At 39.5% G+C, this 18,656-nt stretch overlaps 1 protein-coding gene across 3 annotated transcripts in view; it reads left to right on the top strand.

Moving 5' to 3' along the window:
• LOC139465057 (disintegrin and metalloproteinase domain-containing protein 28-like) overlaps positions 1-18,656 on the top strand; it is a 105,060-nt gene that overhangs the window by 78,620 nt on the left and 7,784 nt on the right. For 2 of the 3 annotated variants that reach the window (XM_071246756.1, XM_071246754.1), the window contains exons 7-25: positions 2,721-2,775; positions 4,161-4,246; positions 7,274-7,342; positions 7,494-7,565; positions 8,226-8,392; positions 8,731-8,812; positions 9,132-9,219; positions 11,042-11,068; positions 12,300-12,351; positions 12,657-12,762; positions 12,884-12,955; positions 13,280-13,375; positions 13,643-13,723; positions 14,119-14,233; positions 14,968-15,079; positions 15,749-15,865; positions 16,639-16,810; positions 17,578-17,797; positions 18,537-18,633. In XM_071246756.1, coding sequence (XP_071102857.1) covers positions 2,721-2,775; positions 4,161-4,246; positions 7,274-7,342; positions 7,494-7,565; positions 8,226-8,392; positions 8,731-8,812; positions 9,132-9,219; positions 11,042-11,068; positions 12,300-12,351; positions 12,657-12,762; positions 12,884-12,955; positions 13,280-13,375; positions 13,643-13,723; positions 14,119-14,233; positions 14,968-15,079; positions 15,749-15,865; positions 16,639-16,810; positions 17,578-17,797; positions 18,537-18,633 — 1,886 coding nt within the window. The remainder of the gene's footprint in view (positions 1-2,720; positions 2,776-4,160; positions 4,247-7,273; positions 7,343-7,493; positions 7,566-8,225; positions 8,393-8,730; positions 8,813-9,131; positions 9,220-11,041; positions 11,069-12,299; positions 12,352-12,656; positions 12,763-12,883; positions 12,956-13,279; positions 13,376-13,642; positions 13,724-14,118; positions 14,234-14,967; positions 15,080-15,748; positions 15,866-16,638; positions 16,811-17,577; positions 17,798-18,536; positions 18,634-18,656) is intronic. The other variant, XM_071246755.1, reaches the window with a different exon arrangement.

Raw genomic sequence — 18,656 nt, 5'->3', positions numbered from 1 at the left:
GTGCGATAAGGATGAAACATTGATTCAAGTTGGAGTTGATATATCTGTTTAACATGCTCCCGTTTGCATGATTAGATTTTCCATGGTCGTCTTAAAAATCTGAGCACCGGATTACTCTGAGATATCTTTATATGATGAAAGGTGTTGAAAACGCTGACTAAGCATAAATAATGTGGATCTGATTCCTGTCATATTTAAAGGAGGCTGAGGCAAATTGACATTCTTTCAAATTTTGATTTGAGTTGTTAAAAAATCAATCTGTTGCTAACTAAAATTTTATGATATAGGTTTTAGGGCATGGAGTCATCCCACAGAGGACATCCTTTCCATCTCAGTTTGGTCATGTCGACAGTTCCACCTTTGACTAGAAGGTCCTTTATATAAATCTCATCATGACTCTCAGACATCATATTACCACAGATTATATATCTTACACAGTAGTAGGTTAATGTAACCACATGGAGATTAGGGCTTCACACAAGGGCTAAACAAAAGATCTGAATCTGTACTGAAAATTTGGAGACAGACCATTGAACACACAGTCTCTGACAATATGTAACTTTGATAGAAACAAACAACTCCATTTAAAATGAAAAGGAGCCCCAAAGAGTTTGGAGATTCCCAACCTGTGGAAAATCTAGACTTGCTTCATTAGGAGCAAAGGCAATATAGCAAGGTCTGGGTGGAAGAGAAATTATGGTTGAGGGACTGTGGGACTGACTGACCATTGAGCATAGGGAGTCCATGTTTAGGGTGAGTCAGTGAGTGAGGGAGTATGGGTGAATGCTGCTTTGAGCAATATTCCAGTAATATCTCAGGAGGGGGACACTACAATTGTACCCATTTGGGGGATCAAACCCTGGTCTTCAGGGTGACGAGCGAATGCTTTAACCACTAGGTTCAAACCAGAAATGCATGCATGCGTTTGCACAACATGCAGTCAATGATGCAAGTGCCATATTGAACAGTGAACAGTGTGTGCACGCGCTTGTTGGCTCAACTCAGCAGTGGTTTCTTCCAATCGCACGCACTGTATAAAGGTTTGGTTAATGGATAGCTGGTGGTTTTCATGTCTCATTTTATTTGTACTACATGGCAGCACACAGATCAAAAACCACACAAATTAAGTACAATGGTGATCACAGAAAGTAAATATGGATGGGTAACCATGTTCGGCAAACTTGACTCCTGACAGTTGGTGCCTCTGTTCACCCAGCAGTGTATGGGTACCCAGTAGGATGAAATGGTGATATAGTGTGTTACCTTTTTAGTTTCTCCTAAGCTTAGGTTGTATATTTCAAAGGGAGCTGAGAATAAAAATTGCGCACACTGATCCTGACTGGGGTAATAATGAAGCGATCTGAGCTGCTGCAAAAGAATGGATTTGGCGCATTAACCATTATTATTCATCATCATGTTCAAACGTGCAAAGTTCAGTTTTAAATTCAATATAAAGGAAGTCAAAGTTGATGTTCTTTCTTTTAATGACAGTTGGACAATTAAGCGTATGCATATGGAAACTGAATTCTTCTGAATAATTCAATTTCTATTTGCCACCTTTTTGATCTAACAGCTACAGAGCAAACAACCAGAGAGCTGTATGCTAAAGATAACAAAGCGGTTAGGTTTTCAAATCAATATGTATCCCCAAATTCCACTGACTATTTCTCATTTTGATAAAATCTGGAAGCTGTTTAGGAGCAGTAAAGCTGGGCATTCATCTGATACAAAAACGTTTTATCATTGCTTCGAGTGTAGCTATCGGTTTACCGCTGGGATGATGGTCTTATAAATATCCGAGACTTCATTACATTACATGTGGGTATAGTTGATGGCAGAGGCCAGTAATAGAGGTTGCACAGCCCTCATATACAACACGATAAGACCTGCTTCGCCATTAACATCTATTGATAAGCCTGAAATGGATGGCATAAATGCAATTCCTTACCTCGTTGTAACTGATTTACGAGAAACATAGAATTCATTTAACATGTTTGGTGTTGATTTTGGAAAAACTGAGGTACAGTGGACATTTAATGATGACATGGCCCATCTATAGAGTGATCTTTGTACTCTGGTGATCGTTTCTCCTGTACAGTGGACATGTAATGATGACATGGCCCATCTATAGAGTGATCTTTGTACTCTGGTGATCGTTTCTCCTGTACAGTGGACATTTAATGATGACATGGCCCATCTATAGAGTGATCTTTGTACTCTGGTGATCGTTTCTCCTGTACAGTGGACATTTAATGATGACATGGCCCATCTATAGAGTGATCTTTGTACTCTGGTGATCGTTTCTCCTGTACAGTCACATGGACTTTTGACAGTCCTAGAGCTAAGATCACACTAGGATGACCGTATTTACCATACTTTGACACTGAATTATGACAGTAATAGCACTTTGATCGCACTAAGACAATTATAATCCCATAGTGCTAAGATCACAGGACCCTGGACGTCATGGTTTTATCAGAACTATTGATATTTATCAACAATATTTTTTTACCAAATTTTAAATACAGGGAGGTGATCAGTAAACACACAAGTAAATATCTATGTAAACATTTCTCCTATAGTTACAAAAGCAGTGTTGAAAATGTAACAAACATTGCATCTAAGGTTAAGAAATGTATTTAGGGAGTACACAAATATGAATGATAAACGAGAACCATGTATGTTTGTTATGATATTATTGATTTGTTGTTGTTTTTCAGATGGAGCACCCTCATATTGTTTTCAAGGCATCTGTGTCTCACAAGGAAAAGTGTGGTGAGTTAGTTGTCCAAAGTATTTATAACTGTGATGTAGTCATGGAAGTGACTTTCGGGAACAGAATCACTCTGGCAATAGTGTTGTGACAGGTCTCATACTTTGACCTGTCCATGGTACAGATTTGCGGACATTATTCATCATGATGGCATGGTTATGGGGAGGAGATATCTCCAGTTAGTGTCTCATACAAATTTATTAACAATATTCTAAAGGAATACCGACATATTTCATACTGGACGTGTTTTCTATCAAAATGAATGTAACTGTTGAAATTTTAACTTGTTATTGATGTATTGCCATTTGGCCATGGGCAGTGGTAATGCTTTGCTAGTGATATTCAGTTAACAACATTGACCATCCGGTCATATGTACAATGTATAGAGGGGGGACAGGTGGCCCAGTCGTCTAAAGTTCTGATTTGCTGTGCAGAGTTGAGTCCCTAGGGCACGCCAGAAACCTATGATTGTAGGTTCGAATCCCGGTTCGACCCGATTATGTTCCTAGGTTTGTCAGCACCATATCCGTGCTCGTGGGTTTCACTGAAGTGGTAAATGTCTGAGACCAGCATCACTTATGGCTTTCCTCCCACATTAAGCTGACACACCGCGATATAACTGGAATACTGTTAAAAGTGGCGTTAAACCCAACTCACTCACTCACTCACTAACTACAAGGGCGGTCGGGTAGCCTAGTGGTTAAAGCATTCGCTCGTCACGCCGAAGACTCGGCTTCGATTCCCAACATGGGGACAATGTGTGAAGCCCATTTCTGGTGTCCCCCGCCGTGATATTGCTGGAATATTGCTAAAAGCGGCGTAAAACCCTACTCACTCACTCACTAACTACAATGTATAGAAAGTTAGTCGCATGTACAGTGCATATTGTGCATGGTATTTATCCAATACATAGCTGTTTGGATGAGGGAAAACACAATTAATTTGAAAGACAACCTTATAAAACATACCTGTCAGTTTTATTGATTGTGTCAGAAAATAATCAAATTTGAGAAACAGAAATAAGGACAACATTGAAGTCCAACTAATTTTCTGAGGTAGACTGTGAAAGTCATAAAAACTTGATTTAAATGTTTTATTTTTCATACCAATGAATGGTTTCTGAGCTGATATTTAGAATTATAAACTATATGAATGTTTCCAGTTTTAGTTTATGGGAACATATCTCAGAAATACTGCTTTGATAAATCTTTATGTGAGGTTAGCCATCAAATCTGACAGTTATCGGACAAATCAGAACCTTATTCATCTGCCCACAGAGGTAAACAGTGACAAATCAAGATGTGCTGGCATTGCATGTATGTTTATATCCACATTATAGTCACATCAAACGATGAAATCAACAAGTTTCAATTTCATTCCATTGCAGGTAATAGCCTGGGCCAGTGGCTGCCGTTCCATGAACTCCACAAGGGGGAGTTTGTGCGGAAACTCAAGTATTTACGAGCAGTCAGGGTAAGTCAATAACCTGGAGATAAGATTACATGATTAATAAATCAGTGTTTGATGTCGTCTATGGAGAGTGTTAGATGGTCGTAGGTGGTCAGATGAGGTATTTGAAATTAGTGGGTGGAACTGGTGAGATTTGGAACCTGTTCTTGTCGGAGGCTGACAAGGAGTGGAAAAATACTGGGTGACCAAGGGAGGCTAAAATACAGGGAGACCAAGGGAGGCTAAAATACAGGGAGACCAAGGGAGGTTAAAATACAGGGAGACCAAGGGAGGCTAAAATACAGGGAGACCAAGGGAGGTTAAAATACAGGGAGACCAAGGGAGGCTAAAATACAGGGAGACCAAGGGAGGTTAAAATACAGGGAGACCAAGGGAGGCTAAAATACAGGGAGACCAAGGGAGGTTAAAATACAGGGAGACCAAGGGAGGCTTAAATACAGGGAGACCAAGGGAGGCTAAAATACAGGGTGACTAAGGGAGGTTAAAATACAGGGTGACTAAGGGAAGCTAAAGTACAGGCATCAAGGGATGCTAAAATACAGGGTGGATAAAAGAGGCTACAATTATGGGTAATCAAGAGGAGCTAAAAGTGACTATGGGGGCCTTGAAAAACTAGGTGATCAATGGAGGCTAAAATAATTGGTGACCAAGGGAGGCAAAAATACTGGGTAAGTAGGAGAATAAGAGTGAGTTTCTTGTCATGTCAGCTCAATGTAGGAGGAGAGCCCGAAGTGATGCATGTCTCAGACGTTTACCACTTTGGTGAAACCATGAGCACGTGTATGGTGCTGACAAACCTAGAAACATAATCGGGATGAACTGGGATTCAAACCCACAATCATAGGTTTCTGGCGTGCCCAAGGCACACGACTTTGCACAGCGAATCGCGGCACCTTAGACGTCACTTAGGCATGGGTGTCTCAATGGTATCCGGCATCACTATTCACTGTGCTGTGCCACTGGTCATGGATTCAATTCCTCATCATTGTTTTCCTTCATATGTCAGCTCCATAACCATGTACAAAGGTATTACCAGGTGATAACCCTCTTTATCATCCAAAACTGACTCCCACTAGAGATATCGCTTGTGTGAGAACAAACGATATCTACATTGTAGATATCACTGCAATGAAATTGCATCACAATGCTTTGCAGACCATTGTGACATCATTGGTTACCATGACGTCACAATCAAATGACATCACTATGGCTCTACTACTGAAGCTGTTAGCAGTACACTGCTTATTACTGTCTACAAACTGAAAAAGTTGGAAGAATGATGTTGGATGATAAATAAAATCTCACCCTCGTGTCTTTTTTTTTCCACTTTTATCAACTCGTGTTGATATATTTCATAACAAAAGACACTCGGGTGAGATTCTTTAATTATGACCTGGACATGTCAGGCAATCCCAAAAGTAAGATACGACTGAAACACTGCTAGCACCTGCATCACTTTCCACTGTCCCGGCACACTGAGATGACACACTGTGATGTAAGTGCAATACAAATTCCAAACGATAGTTAACCCAACTCACTAGCATTGGTCAGTGATTGAGTTGGGTTAATCACCGCTTTGAACAGTATTTTAGTTGAATCACAGCATGTCATCTTTATGTGGGAGGAAAGACCGAAGTGATGCAGGTCTCAGAGTTGACCACTTTGGTGGAACTATCGAACACAGATATGGTGCTGACAAACCTAGAAATGTAATCAGGAAGAACTGGGATTCAAACCCTCAATCATAGTTTCTGGCAAATTGCAGCGTCTTAGACCCGTGCCCCCAGCATAGGTCATTGTTGACTTGATGAACCATTGACTACCCTTCACAACCATCTGTGTATTCCTGGATGAAGTCCAAACATTTCATACATATACATTCAATCATCCATATGCATACAACTAAAATCCTCGAGCAACAAATTGACTTCAGGATTCTCATTATACAAGCAGAATTGATCCTGTTCAACCAGTTTGATTTTTTCCAAAATATGCCATTGAAGCGAACTGTTTGATCCTTGTGTCAGAACATGCCTAAAGCCATTGATTATATCCTGGGATTAGTTGGGGAGATCCGTCTGGACATCTACCTAAAGGGTATATAATGAAACAGTGTTTAAGTTTATCCCATCCACTTGATTGGACTGGATGCACAAACTTCATTAATATTTCCCTGTGATCTTGTAGTAAATGTTGGTCTTCATGGCTTGATGTAAATTGCTGGAAGGCTGGCATCGTGTAAAGCCTGTACTAGCCCTTGATGTTACTGATATGTGGGAGATGGCTTTGTTCTGAAGATGTCAATAGAGGGGAGACAACCAAGCAGGCTGTTTGAGGCATATTGAACAACAACAGATGGACAATGAGAAGTAGTAGGACTAATCTACCATGGTCGGCTGCTAATGACCTTTTAGTTTTGATAACATGTATGACTTTTAGGGTTGTTGAGATTCATATTGGGCTAACAATATGTTACACTATTGGTGTCTTCCATATTGATTCTTATTAATGAATCAGAGAAAGTTGACTTGATGAGTTTGTGTTGACAGTGACAAAGTTGGAACTTCTCCCATGCACACTAAGTTAGCCTTGACTATGAGTCTGAGGGTCATTTTTGTTTAGAATTAGACTTAAAATGAAAGCTACCTCAGATATTCTGTCCTGAGCAATAATTTTGCAACTCTATACAGGGGCGGTGGGCTGGCCCAGTGGTTAAAACATCCACTTGTCATGTTGAAGATCTGGGTTTGCTTTTCCACATGGGTACAACGTGTGAAGCTCATATTGCTGTGATATTGCTGGAATATTGCTAAAGCGGCATAAGACCATACTATCTCACTCAGCCTTGTAATAGGACTCCTTTTCCAACATTTCTCTTGTATCATGACATAATAGCTTGATACTTTTGTATCATGAGGTACTGAGATGCCTGCTATGCTGCTTATGATGATGGTGATGATAGGTATGTGCTGATACTGTTATCTGGTACCTGGTGATGGTAGTAATGATTGTCTGTCCCTTGTCTGACAGTACCGGAGAGAGGCTGCTCCCCAACCCCCAAAGTCACTGAAGCTGGCCATGGTGCTGGACAAAGCTGTGGTAAGGACTTGATTTTCTCACTTCAGTTTGTTTACATTAATTTTATGCAGTTTGCATGTGTTTAACTATCATTAAGAAAATATAACTATATTGTAAAAGTGATTTTTGAGGAAAGTATTTTGTTGTAAAATGATGTCTTGTTCTGTTTCAGTACCTTGGTCTAAATTTCTCACAAACTGAAATGACAACATATGCTGTAGAAATCGCCAACATTGCTGATCTGGTAAGACTGTCAATCTCATCCATTATCATTGTGAGCAGTGCGCTTCCTTGGCACAGCCTGTCACTTTGGCACACTATTGGGACACAAAACATTTATACAGTGCCACACTGATACTGCAGATAGCACAATCCTATATACATTTCTTACCAAAGAGAAAGCCAAAGCAATGTCTGATGTAGTTTGGATCCCATATTCGCTGTGATTATGATCCTTGGTTCATCAATACAATACCTGTGCTCATTGGTATTGCCAATGTAATAGGCATCTCCAGCCTTGGGCTTTCCTCACACACTAAGCAGGCATGCTTTGATATAACTGAAATACTGCGACTGTCCCTCCATATGTATGCATGTATCACTTTGTTCAAATATTTTGGTGAATCATCACACCCTTAAAGCAACAGGCAGATATTGCCCTATCTTTGTGTCTCCATTGTGAAGACAATTCACATCATGCAAACATGGTTACATTGGAACAGCCGTCTCAAACCCAACTGTCCCTTGAGCATTGCTATTGGGGTCGTCACCAGGTACTACTGAATTGTACACCAGATTTCTGTGTTCTCCTAGTCAATATTGATGATGCATCTCTATGTTGTCCCATGATGCATCTGTGTGTCCTCCCAGTCTATGCTGATGATGCATCTGTGTGTCCTCCCAGTACTATCGCCAGCTGAATATGAACCTGTCCTTGACCTACTTGGAGTACTGGAACCTGGCCGACCAGTTCATCGTCAGCCCCAAGCTGCGTGAGATGCTCATCAAGTTCATGAACTTCAAGAAGGTGGCGCTACAAGGAGCCAACTTCGACATCGCTTACTTCATGACGTAAGTTCAGAAACAGATTCGCTTGTTGTGATTCTAACATTTTGCTGGGTTTATACATATATACTTTTCCACGTTTAATAGGGATGTTTTGTTCTTGCCATGATACCAAAAAATGATTCTCATAATATACAAATATACATGTTTAAATATACATGTGACATATCTGATTATCATGATCAAAGTTGAGTTTTATATAGTTCATGAAACAAAATCTTGATTGAAAAATATGAAAAACTACAAATTATGAGAAAATATGAACATTGTATTTCTGAAATAGTTTATATCAGTGATATTGAATATCCTACATGAGCAAGATCTGTTATATTTCTGTGTTTCAGTGGTATAGAGCTGGAAGGAAACGCAGTTGGCATCGCTCTCCCAGACTCAGTGTGTACTGACAGGGCAGTGGGCATCAGCAAAGTCAGTTTGAGTTTATGCCTATAACATTTAGTTCATTTTCAGATTAAATGTGAGAATGTTTCCACAAAGATTATTCTGATTAAAAAATGGAGATATTATGGGCTGATTGGGCCACAGAAGGCATCTTCGAGGCCAATGTAAAGTGTTACTATATGTCTCTCATATGCTGATTGGCATGGATGTGAATTCCAAGGTTTGATTCAGTTATGCTTGATTAACATTTGTTAATGTTTCGTTTGTAAATTACTTATGATGGATACATTTCTTGGACATCTTTCTTTCTGAGATCAGTGAATTCCATTGCCATGTTATTTTGCAGAATCCTAAACCATTTGAGCCCCAGCAAGCAGCCACCATCCTGGCACACATGATCGGACACAACCTGGGCATTGAGCATGATGAAGATGGTAAGTCAAGTACATGAACTGATGTTCATTTAGCCCCCTATACCCAGTGATATTAAAAATGTGGTACCCTAATTACGATCTTTTACCCCTGAGAAAACCCTTCTCTGACAAGATACAAAGCATGATGATAACTTGGATAGCTGTTCTTGACCATGTTGAGACATTGGTGTTGCCTGTTGGTTCACACTTAAAACCCCGTTGGGATTCCAGGATACAATAATGTTCCCCAGTAATCAAGCTCTGCTTGTCATAAATTGGACTGGGTGGTCAGGCCTGGTGACTTAGTTATCGTATATCCCACTGGTTTGCCTCCATTATTTTGGGGGCACTATGATCTGGCTGAGTGAAATATTGCTGACTGCCATGTAAGGCAACATTTGTTTTAGTATTGGTTTACGGATGCGCCACTCTTTCAAAGTCCAAATGTTGAAAAAAAATAAAAATACAAATCACTCCTTTTTTTATTACCACCAATCTTTACTTTAAAAAATGCAAAAAAAATCTTTTTTAAAAAAGAAGATTTCGTTTGCAATGCGAGTGGAAACCAAAGGGAAGTCACTCTGATATATCTTGCTGGGTTCCATCAAAGCCTATTTTTTTTCATACCTACCTAACTTTTTAGGACAAAATTTAAGTAAAAGAAATCTAAGAGGTTTTTTTTGTTGTTTTTTTTTGTTTGTTTTTAAATTGGCCTACCTCACTTTTGAAATGAGTTTGAACTCAATAAACCAAGAAATAAAAAAAAGGTTGCCTAATTCAGCGAACAAACTAATCCCCACGTGGGTAAAATGTGTGACACAGATTCTTGATGTCATGACAAGTCTGGAATGTTGCAAAAAGTGGCATTAATCTTGACTCACTTATGTTTATGCAATCTCATTAAAATCAGATCTCTTACTCCGTTGCAATACCTGTTTGCATGAAGATCTGAGAACACATCCATAGAAGGTTGCATCAAGTGAACCCTGAGCAAACTCGACTTTGATCTAAATAAAGGATGCATGGGTTCTTGAGCCAATCAGATATCAGCCTTTAAACTTGATTTGGCTTCATTTTGTTACCACCTTGATTCCAAAACACAAATGCACCCTGGTGCCATGGTGCTCAGAAACAACAGGATGCAGTAAATGTGCACAACAGTATAACACCACTGCTTTATTATTAGACAGAAAAGCAGTAACTTTTATGAGTCAAATCTGATCAGGTCTCAATGAACACAGTTATCAGATTGATTAATCGAAAAAATACTTTTAGTAGAATAGAAGCGTTTGAGTCATATGATGCCCATGTGCACAAGACCATCATAGAGCAACAGACATCACAGCTCTGGTGGTGGTAATAGCCCTAATACTGTTTTGTGAATGTGGCCCCTAGAACACTGCATGAAGAGATATGTTTTGTGCAGCTGATCTCAACTTACTTATAATGATGCAATATGTTGCATGTTTATTGACAACTTACTAAATGCATTCTGATTATTAAATGCATGACTGTGACGTATTTACCAATGTACTTAGATAATAATATTCTGGCTTCAAGGACATGTCACATGACCTCTCCCTTTCAACGACCGGAGTGTAATGTGATGATGGTAAAATTACCGCAGTTGTAAGTCTGTATTGATTGTGAATGTCATTTATCTTGGGTAGAATGTCCCCAGTACCCCATGCTTGTCACCCTATGGGGTTTCCAGGGCAGAATATGTCCTGAGGGAGCCTCTTGGGAATCATTAGTTCTTTAAAAAAAATTAAGCTGAGTTATTGTCTGACTATATGACATTTTCAATGTATTAACCATTCTATTTTATCCTTGCGTATCGTAGCCAAGTGGAGAGAAATATACCACGAAGGTACCCTACCTGTGACATGTATGATGCACTACACGTTGTGAACACATTGTCTGGTCCATGGTTGTTTGATGTGCACCAATATTGTATTTCAGACTGTTCATTTTGGGTTTTTTCACCATGTACTATGTGGTGTTGTGAGGACTTGTAGGCAAACGTATTCTGTTTTTGTTTGGAAGCACAAGGGACTTTGACTGCCAGACTATGACATATTATACAACTGTTTTGTGCTCATTTCTGTGAGAGAAAAAGCATTTTCTTTTTCTTTCTTTTTTATTTGGTTTCACAGTATTAATATGTTTGCTGTCCACTGTGCTGTGAAGATTTTTTCTCTTCTCTTTGAAATGCATGATTTGATTTATGCAATATGTGTGCAGTGTTTTTGCTGGAGTTGACATGGGGGATAATGCCAGCTGATTTGTGTATTATGTGTTGAATGTAAATATTGTGCCTTGCATACAATTATAGCTGTATGTCTTGTTGTGCCTTGAATACCATATATCCTGTAATAAATCTGTGGGCATCCTATAAGCACTGACCTTGAATCAGTGTTCTTAAAATAAGTACTGGGTGCTAGTTCTCTGTTAGGCACTGTTTACTTTGGATTTAAGTAACTTCTCCCAGTTGAAATACCGGTAATAAGTGCAGGGCCTCTGTTTATATAGGACGTCAGTAAACTGTCTAGAGTTATTGATTTCCCACATGCATATTAGAGGAACTATGGTATGTGTCATGTAGTTGATAATGATTGAATGACTGTGGTATTAATTTGTACATAATGCCAGGATTGAAATCTGCCAGCCATCTCACATCTGAGAAACAAACTGATTTAATAAGGAAGAGACTTTATGCACTTTATTAAGAGGAACACAACGTTTCAGAGTATGTGCTTACTCCTTCATCAGGTGAATGATCTCTTGACATCCATAAATTCTCTTCCTTATATTTATCATTTCTAAATGCCTTTCAAAGACTTAAACTGATTTAATGATGAAAACTCAGAGGAAACAGATTATATTCAGGATTAATACCAAATAAGGTTAAACATAGAAAAGACCTAGTCTTCCCTGCAATACTGGCATGAACGAAGTGGAAAATTATGATAATAGTATTGTTTTAACACTTTTGTGATTAGCTGCTGATGCATGTTTGTGATAACAGCTTGTTTAGATGTGGACTTGGGCAAGTGGGATGACATTCTCCATCTGTAATGCTAATGTTCCTCATCTTCCAGGTGGCTGCGAGTGCAATGATGAGTTCGGATGCATCATGTCTACCCAAGTTCTGTGAGTTTTTGAACACTGAATTTGTTTATCTTTCAATAAAAAATATTTCATAAATATCTAATTATTCCTTATTATATCTTTGCTGTCTCCTTGTAAACCACATATTGTCTAAATTAATGCTCCCTTTGCAGAAGTTAATGAAGGCTCCTCATGCGAGAGGCATGTTTAAGAACATAATTATGGCAAGATTGTGATTTTGTGAGCCTTTTACATTTTATGTTTCATATTTTATGTTTGCAAATTTATTTCAAGTGTCACCAACATATTATAGATGAATAAATAATTCAGTTACTTTCTCTCTGCAGCGCTGCTGGCGGACATCACTCCAGAATGTTTTCCAACTGTAGCAAGTCTGACCTTGACATTAGCCTCAGTATGGAGATAACTTCCTGTTTAGATGGGAAACCACCGGTATGTTTTATCTGTTGATCATTTGGGAGTATATGAATATTGATAATATTATGTAAGATTTACTTAACATTATTTAAAGAAAAATGTCTTGTTTTACAGAAAGATTTGTTGTGTTTTGCAGGTGAACTTCCCTCAGACTTGTGGCAACAGTATCGTAGAGAGGGGGGAGGAGTGTGACTGTGGGTCGGAGGAGGTGTGTACCAATCTCACATGTATCACACCACACATGGATTTGTTATGGATACCATCCAGAACAGATGTTTTGTCAGATTTAATCACCACCAAATAATGCCACACTTGTCCAAATTTGGTAAAAATTATATAGAACTTATTTTTTCATAAAAAAAACATATTGAGCATAAACAGTTAATACCATCAGCATGTTGATGCAAATGGGAATAGTACTGAAATCTTATCCCCACACTAGCTGGACACTTGTCTCAAGGAAACAGACTATGTTGACTGTTCTAAAGATTGTCTGATTGTTGCTCAGAACCATGTTGTATTGATGTTCCAGGATTGTTTGAAGAAGGACCCTTGCTGCGACCCAGACACGTGTCTGCTGCGCTACTGGGCCCAGTGTCGGTCTGGTCCCTGCTGTAGTAACTGCACAGTAAGTGTGGTCTCCGGTCCCTGCTGTAGTAACTGGGGGGGGGGGGGGGGGGGGGGGGATATGACAAAAATCACGTATGAAATTTGTAATCAAAGTAATGTCTGCCTTTGTAACCAGGTCTAATTGTTAACCACCATGCCTGCTGTTGTTTTTCTGCTGTATAAGAAGCTGTGCACATGGAGGAGATGGTCAAGTAGTCTCAAGCCAAGGACTGACTGACCAACATCAGTTATGTGTTGAAGTATCCACATCTGTTCTTGTTTTCAGGTGTTACCCAGGACGCACATGTGTCGGGACAGGCAGACGGAATGTGATGTGCCAGAGTTCTGTGATGGAGAAAGAGGAGAGGTTGGGAAATCTTTACTGCTCACATGTCATTGACTGAGTGGCTGCCTGGGGATTAGTTCCCCAATGGCCCTGCTGGTCATTAGAGCCGACTATTGAGTCAGTGGTTACTATGTGTGATCTGGCTGATTATGTGTCATGAATTGTTGCTCATGCTTTCAACCACTGGTTTGGTTTGTCCAGACTCATGTATATCTGTTATAGAGTTGCTAACTTCAGCCTGTGTCACTCTTGTAAATGGTAAAACCAATCAGATTGTTGACATATTTAAAATGTGTAAACTTTCTGTACAAGTGATGTTATACAGTCAGTGATGCAGAGTTGTGTTTCTGTACAAGTGTTTTTATAGTCTATGGCTATGTACAATGTGGTTTAATTAAACAATGATGCCTTTGCAGTGCCCCTCCAACAACTACGTTCAAGATGGCCACCCCTGCATGAATGGGACGGGCTACTGTGTGGCCGGCATCTGCCCCTCCCTCCAGCAGCAGTGTCAGACCATCTGGGGACCAGGTAGACATTAATACATACAGTAAACTACAGTTATAACGAACACGCTTATAACGAACTTACGGATATAACGAACTTACTTTTTGGTCCCGACTAGTTGCTGTAGTTATGCTGTATATATGCTTATAACGAACTACGTTTATAACGAACTAAAATTAGTAGTCCCTTTGAGTTTGTTATAACCGTGCTTTACTGTACATATATTGGAATATCTTCTAGCTGTGGAACCCCATGAAGGTCTGCGTTAGAATTGGTATTCAGCCACCTATACAATGCTTGTCATAAGGCTTGCTGGTTAGGTGTGGTGTGGTCAGGCTCAGTGACTTTAAACAACAAACAAAAAAAAAACTGTTGCTGTTTAGGCTAGATGGGAGCAGTCTCCATTTTATTATGTTAAAATCATATTGAAAACATGGACTGCTTCCATTCTACTGTTTTAAATAAGCTATGACGGTCTGATTTATTTTGGCAACATCTCAGAAGGTATTCTGTCATCACTTGATGACATATATAATTCCTTACAAAAATGATTTTAGAAATGAAGACATGACAGATGAAAATTCCCCAAACATCAGAGTGGAGATCAAACAGTTGAGATACAAAACCATCGTAGCATGGTTATTTGGATTTTACAAGATAATCTGTGAAGTAATGTAACAAGCTCTGCATATAAAATATGAAACTTGTATCTTAATATTTGGAGGGTGGTGTGAAGGACATTATGTTTTCCCCTGCAGACGCCAAAGGAGGTGATGACCAGTGTTTTGAGAGATTCAACCCGACAGGAAACTTCAACGGCCATTGTGGCAAGGATGATACCACTGGCAACTATGCAAAGTGCTCATCTGAGTAAGAAATAGTTCCTCCAGTCTGTGAATGTGAAGATAACTGAAAAATAATAATTTGTAAATAAAATGTAATATAGAAATATTAATCTTTTCAGAGCATTAAAATTTACAAAATTTGATCAGGTGAGTAGATTATCAAGTAAGCCAGTAAAATGTGCATCACTCTCAGGATTTCTGTATGAGGCTATGTTTTAACATGTTTAATGGAAATGTATGAATGGTTTGAAATTGTCATGCAAAATAACACTCAAAAAACTGTGAAAGAATAGGCCCAAAGTTTCCTATCTTTGTCATTAGAAGATGACTGTAATCAAGATTGGGTCGTCACAATGGCTGCTGAGTTTGAACTGATAGCTGTGACTTTCCTATTTATGTTACTGTTGCCTTGATGGCATTAATTGTTGTTGCACACGTTGTCGACCACTGTTTTGACTGATGGTCTGGTCTTAAATACTTAACAGGGCCTCATTTCAAACAGCAACCTTAGCCTTAAAACTATCGTAACTCTCAGACTTGCATATTGACTTACGATAGTCTTAATGCTAAGAGTGCCGCTAGGAATGGGTCCTAGGTCACCATGACCTGTATCACAGCTACTGTGCTGAATAAACCCCTTCACTCCTTCATGATCACTACTTCCCTTTATATGAGTTATCTCCCCTGATTACAGGGACATCCTCTGTGGTCTCCTTCACTGTGATGGTGGCAACAAAGAACCGTTGTTTGGGTCAGACAAGGGATTCTCCAAAACAACAGTCAACTCTAAAGGCATTGAATACGAGTGCAAGTAAGTAAAAATACACTGATACATTCACAAGGTCAGAACAAGCATGTAAAGGCCAGTGGTTGCCATTGAACATAATTAAAATTTTAAGTTGATACGCTGAGTTTGTACTGGTAAATGACGTCAAACAGCATAAAAGTATCTGTTCAGCCGTTTGCAACCATCATGCCCTGCGGCATGGCTCATTGTACATGCTGGCATACCATAGTTGTATGGTTGTAAAAAGAAGGAATAATGCTGACAGTGACTTAACACAACATTCACTCACTAAACAATGAAATAGATAAGGAATGGTAAGGGCCCTTGTGTCATTTTTATACTTTCAAGTTTTGAAATTCTGACATGATCAAGTACATCACAGTATGGCTAAAACAATGGGAATAGGCTGATTTTGCAAACCAGCAGAAAATTTTAGTATGATCTAAAATCCGTAACACAAAATGACTTTTGTACCGTATTCTTTATCTACATAAGTCCAGGAGAAAATCAGATGGAGTTGTTCAGATGTTTAAAAAATGTGTCCTCTAGCATCACCATTTTTGACACATTTTATCCCTAACTAAACAGTTAATGTTGTTTCAAGTCCAGAACAAGCAAGCACTGAAACCAAGTCCAAGTCTGGTATGAACACATCTGACAACTTTCAGAACCATATATAAATTGCTTTTTCACTTCTAAAATTCTGCTGATCCTTTCATACCTTGCCCTTCTTTAGTCAAGTCTTGGCCAACATGTAATACTGACGTCTGCTGATTTTGTACTTGTTTCCTCCCCAGGATTGTCCATGGGCCGACCATGATGGACATGCCTCACATGGGCCTCGTGCAGGACGGCACCAAGTGTGGGGAGGGCAAGGTGTGCCACAACGCACAGTGTCAGCGCATCAAGCATCTCCCTCCTCTTGGATGCCCCGGAACATCTCGCGCTGTCATCTGCTCTGGACATGGGGTCAGTGGAACTTGTCTTTCCCAAATAGGATGCTAGGGCGTCCATGAAAGGAAAACATGATAATGAAAGTGTCAGAAATGTCACAAGTGAATAAAATGGTTTATGTACTTATCTCTAACTCTTTTGAGGTAAGGGGACATGGCAGTTCTAAGGTTGTGACAAGATCAACTTTATCCATGAAGATCCAGTTTAGAATAGGTCTTCAGTAACCCATGCTTGCCGTGAGAGGCGACTGCTTGCCGTAAAAGGTGACTAACGGGGTTGGGTGGTAAGGCTTGCTGACTTGTGTGAATTGATGCTCATGATGTCAGTCACTTGATTGTCTAGTCCAGACTTGATTATTTACAGACTGTGGTCATATAAGTGAAATATCGCTGAGTGTGTCTGTAAACAACAAACAAGATCAACTGATTGTGGGTTCGAAAAACCCATATTGTTCGAGATTATGGTATTTGATCTGTCGGCACCATAGCCATTCTGTCTGGTTTCACCAATGTGGTATAAATTTCTACTACCTGAGTCACTTTTGGTTTTCCTCCTCCTCAAGATGATACATCCTGATATAACTGAAATACTGTTCAAAGTGATGTAAAACCAAAGCCAGACAAAAAATTCCATTTCATATTTTTTTCGAAGCCGTGCATTTTTCGACCCCATAAGGAAAGTTTGAGAGTGTGAAGAGACTTTTCTTCCATGGAGTGTGAATGTGAACATACTATTATAATACTGTGAATATATTATGTCATGATTTGAATGTTTTGTCCCAGGTCTGCACAAGGGATGACACCTGCTTCTGTGACAATGGATGGGGTGGATATGACTGCTTGATTAAACTTAATATGTCCATGACAACCATGATGCCAGCAACAACAAGCAGTCTGATATCATCAGCCACTACAAAAGGAATCCAAGTTATCCCCCTGAACCCGGCAGAGAACCGACTCGCCACCACTCCAGCAGACCCGTCTGCTGCTCCAGTACTCAAAGGTAAGTTGTCCGGGCGTAAGTTGCTTGGTGCTTGCCAGTTGCTTGCAGTTATCTGCAAAAGTAAGGAAAGGAAAGCTCCCACTTACTGAGGAATAAATTCATCCTTATAACCGTATATCGCTGTCTATAAAAGCAACCTGTTGTATAAGTTCATTTCATGGCGTTAATAGCGGGAACCGACCGTGGTTGCAGTAAATAACGGTGAGTTGTGCGATCTTCTGATCGCTTCACATACGATTTTGCTGAAATGAATGTAAACAATATTGAATGAAATTTTGAATAAAATTAATAAAATAGGTATACAATGAACACTTTTAATAACGAGACAGTGTAATTGCATGATTAGTTTGCATACTTAAGTACAGATTTATTGACATGGTATTTCTGGTGTTACGTGCTCACGGTAATGTCTTTGTGCTGGAGAAAAAAACACCAAAACTCTTCAACCCTGTGTATAAGACAAGCCCCCTTGAAAGCCCCTAAATCCATGTACGAAAAAACGCCTTATACACAGCGATATAAGGTATGGCTTCAACGGAAAATCCAACAGCATAATCATTCATTTTGATAATGGAGGCAACATTTTTGGTTCACACCTAAGGATATACACACATGAGAAAAACAGAAAAACACCGCTCGAATATCCAAGACTTTCACAAGTTAGTAATAGAAACATGATGCATTCACTGTTTAATGCCAGTATCTATGGATTCACAGTTGGAGTGTTTTGTGTTGACAGAGATGGATGGTTTGAGCACGATGTGGCTGATCATCATCCTGGCATCTGTGGTGGGCGGTCTGGTCCTGGTCCTCAGTCTCACTCTCTTCTGCTACAGGTAAGTTGTTGCCTTCTGCTACA

Source organism: Haliotis cracherodii, unplaced genomic scaffold, assembly GCF_022045235.1.
Source record: "Haliotis cracherodii isolate W230 unplaced genomic scaffold, xgHalCrac1.p SCAF_17, whole genome shotgun sequence".
Lineage (NCBI taxonomy): Eukaryota > Metazoa > Mollusca > Gastropoda > Lepetellida > Haliotidae > Haliotis > Haliotis cracherodii.
This window is presented reverse-complemented; position numbering and strand designations above follow the sequence as displayed.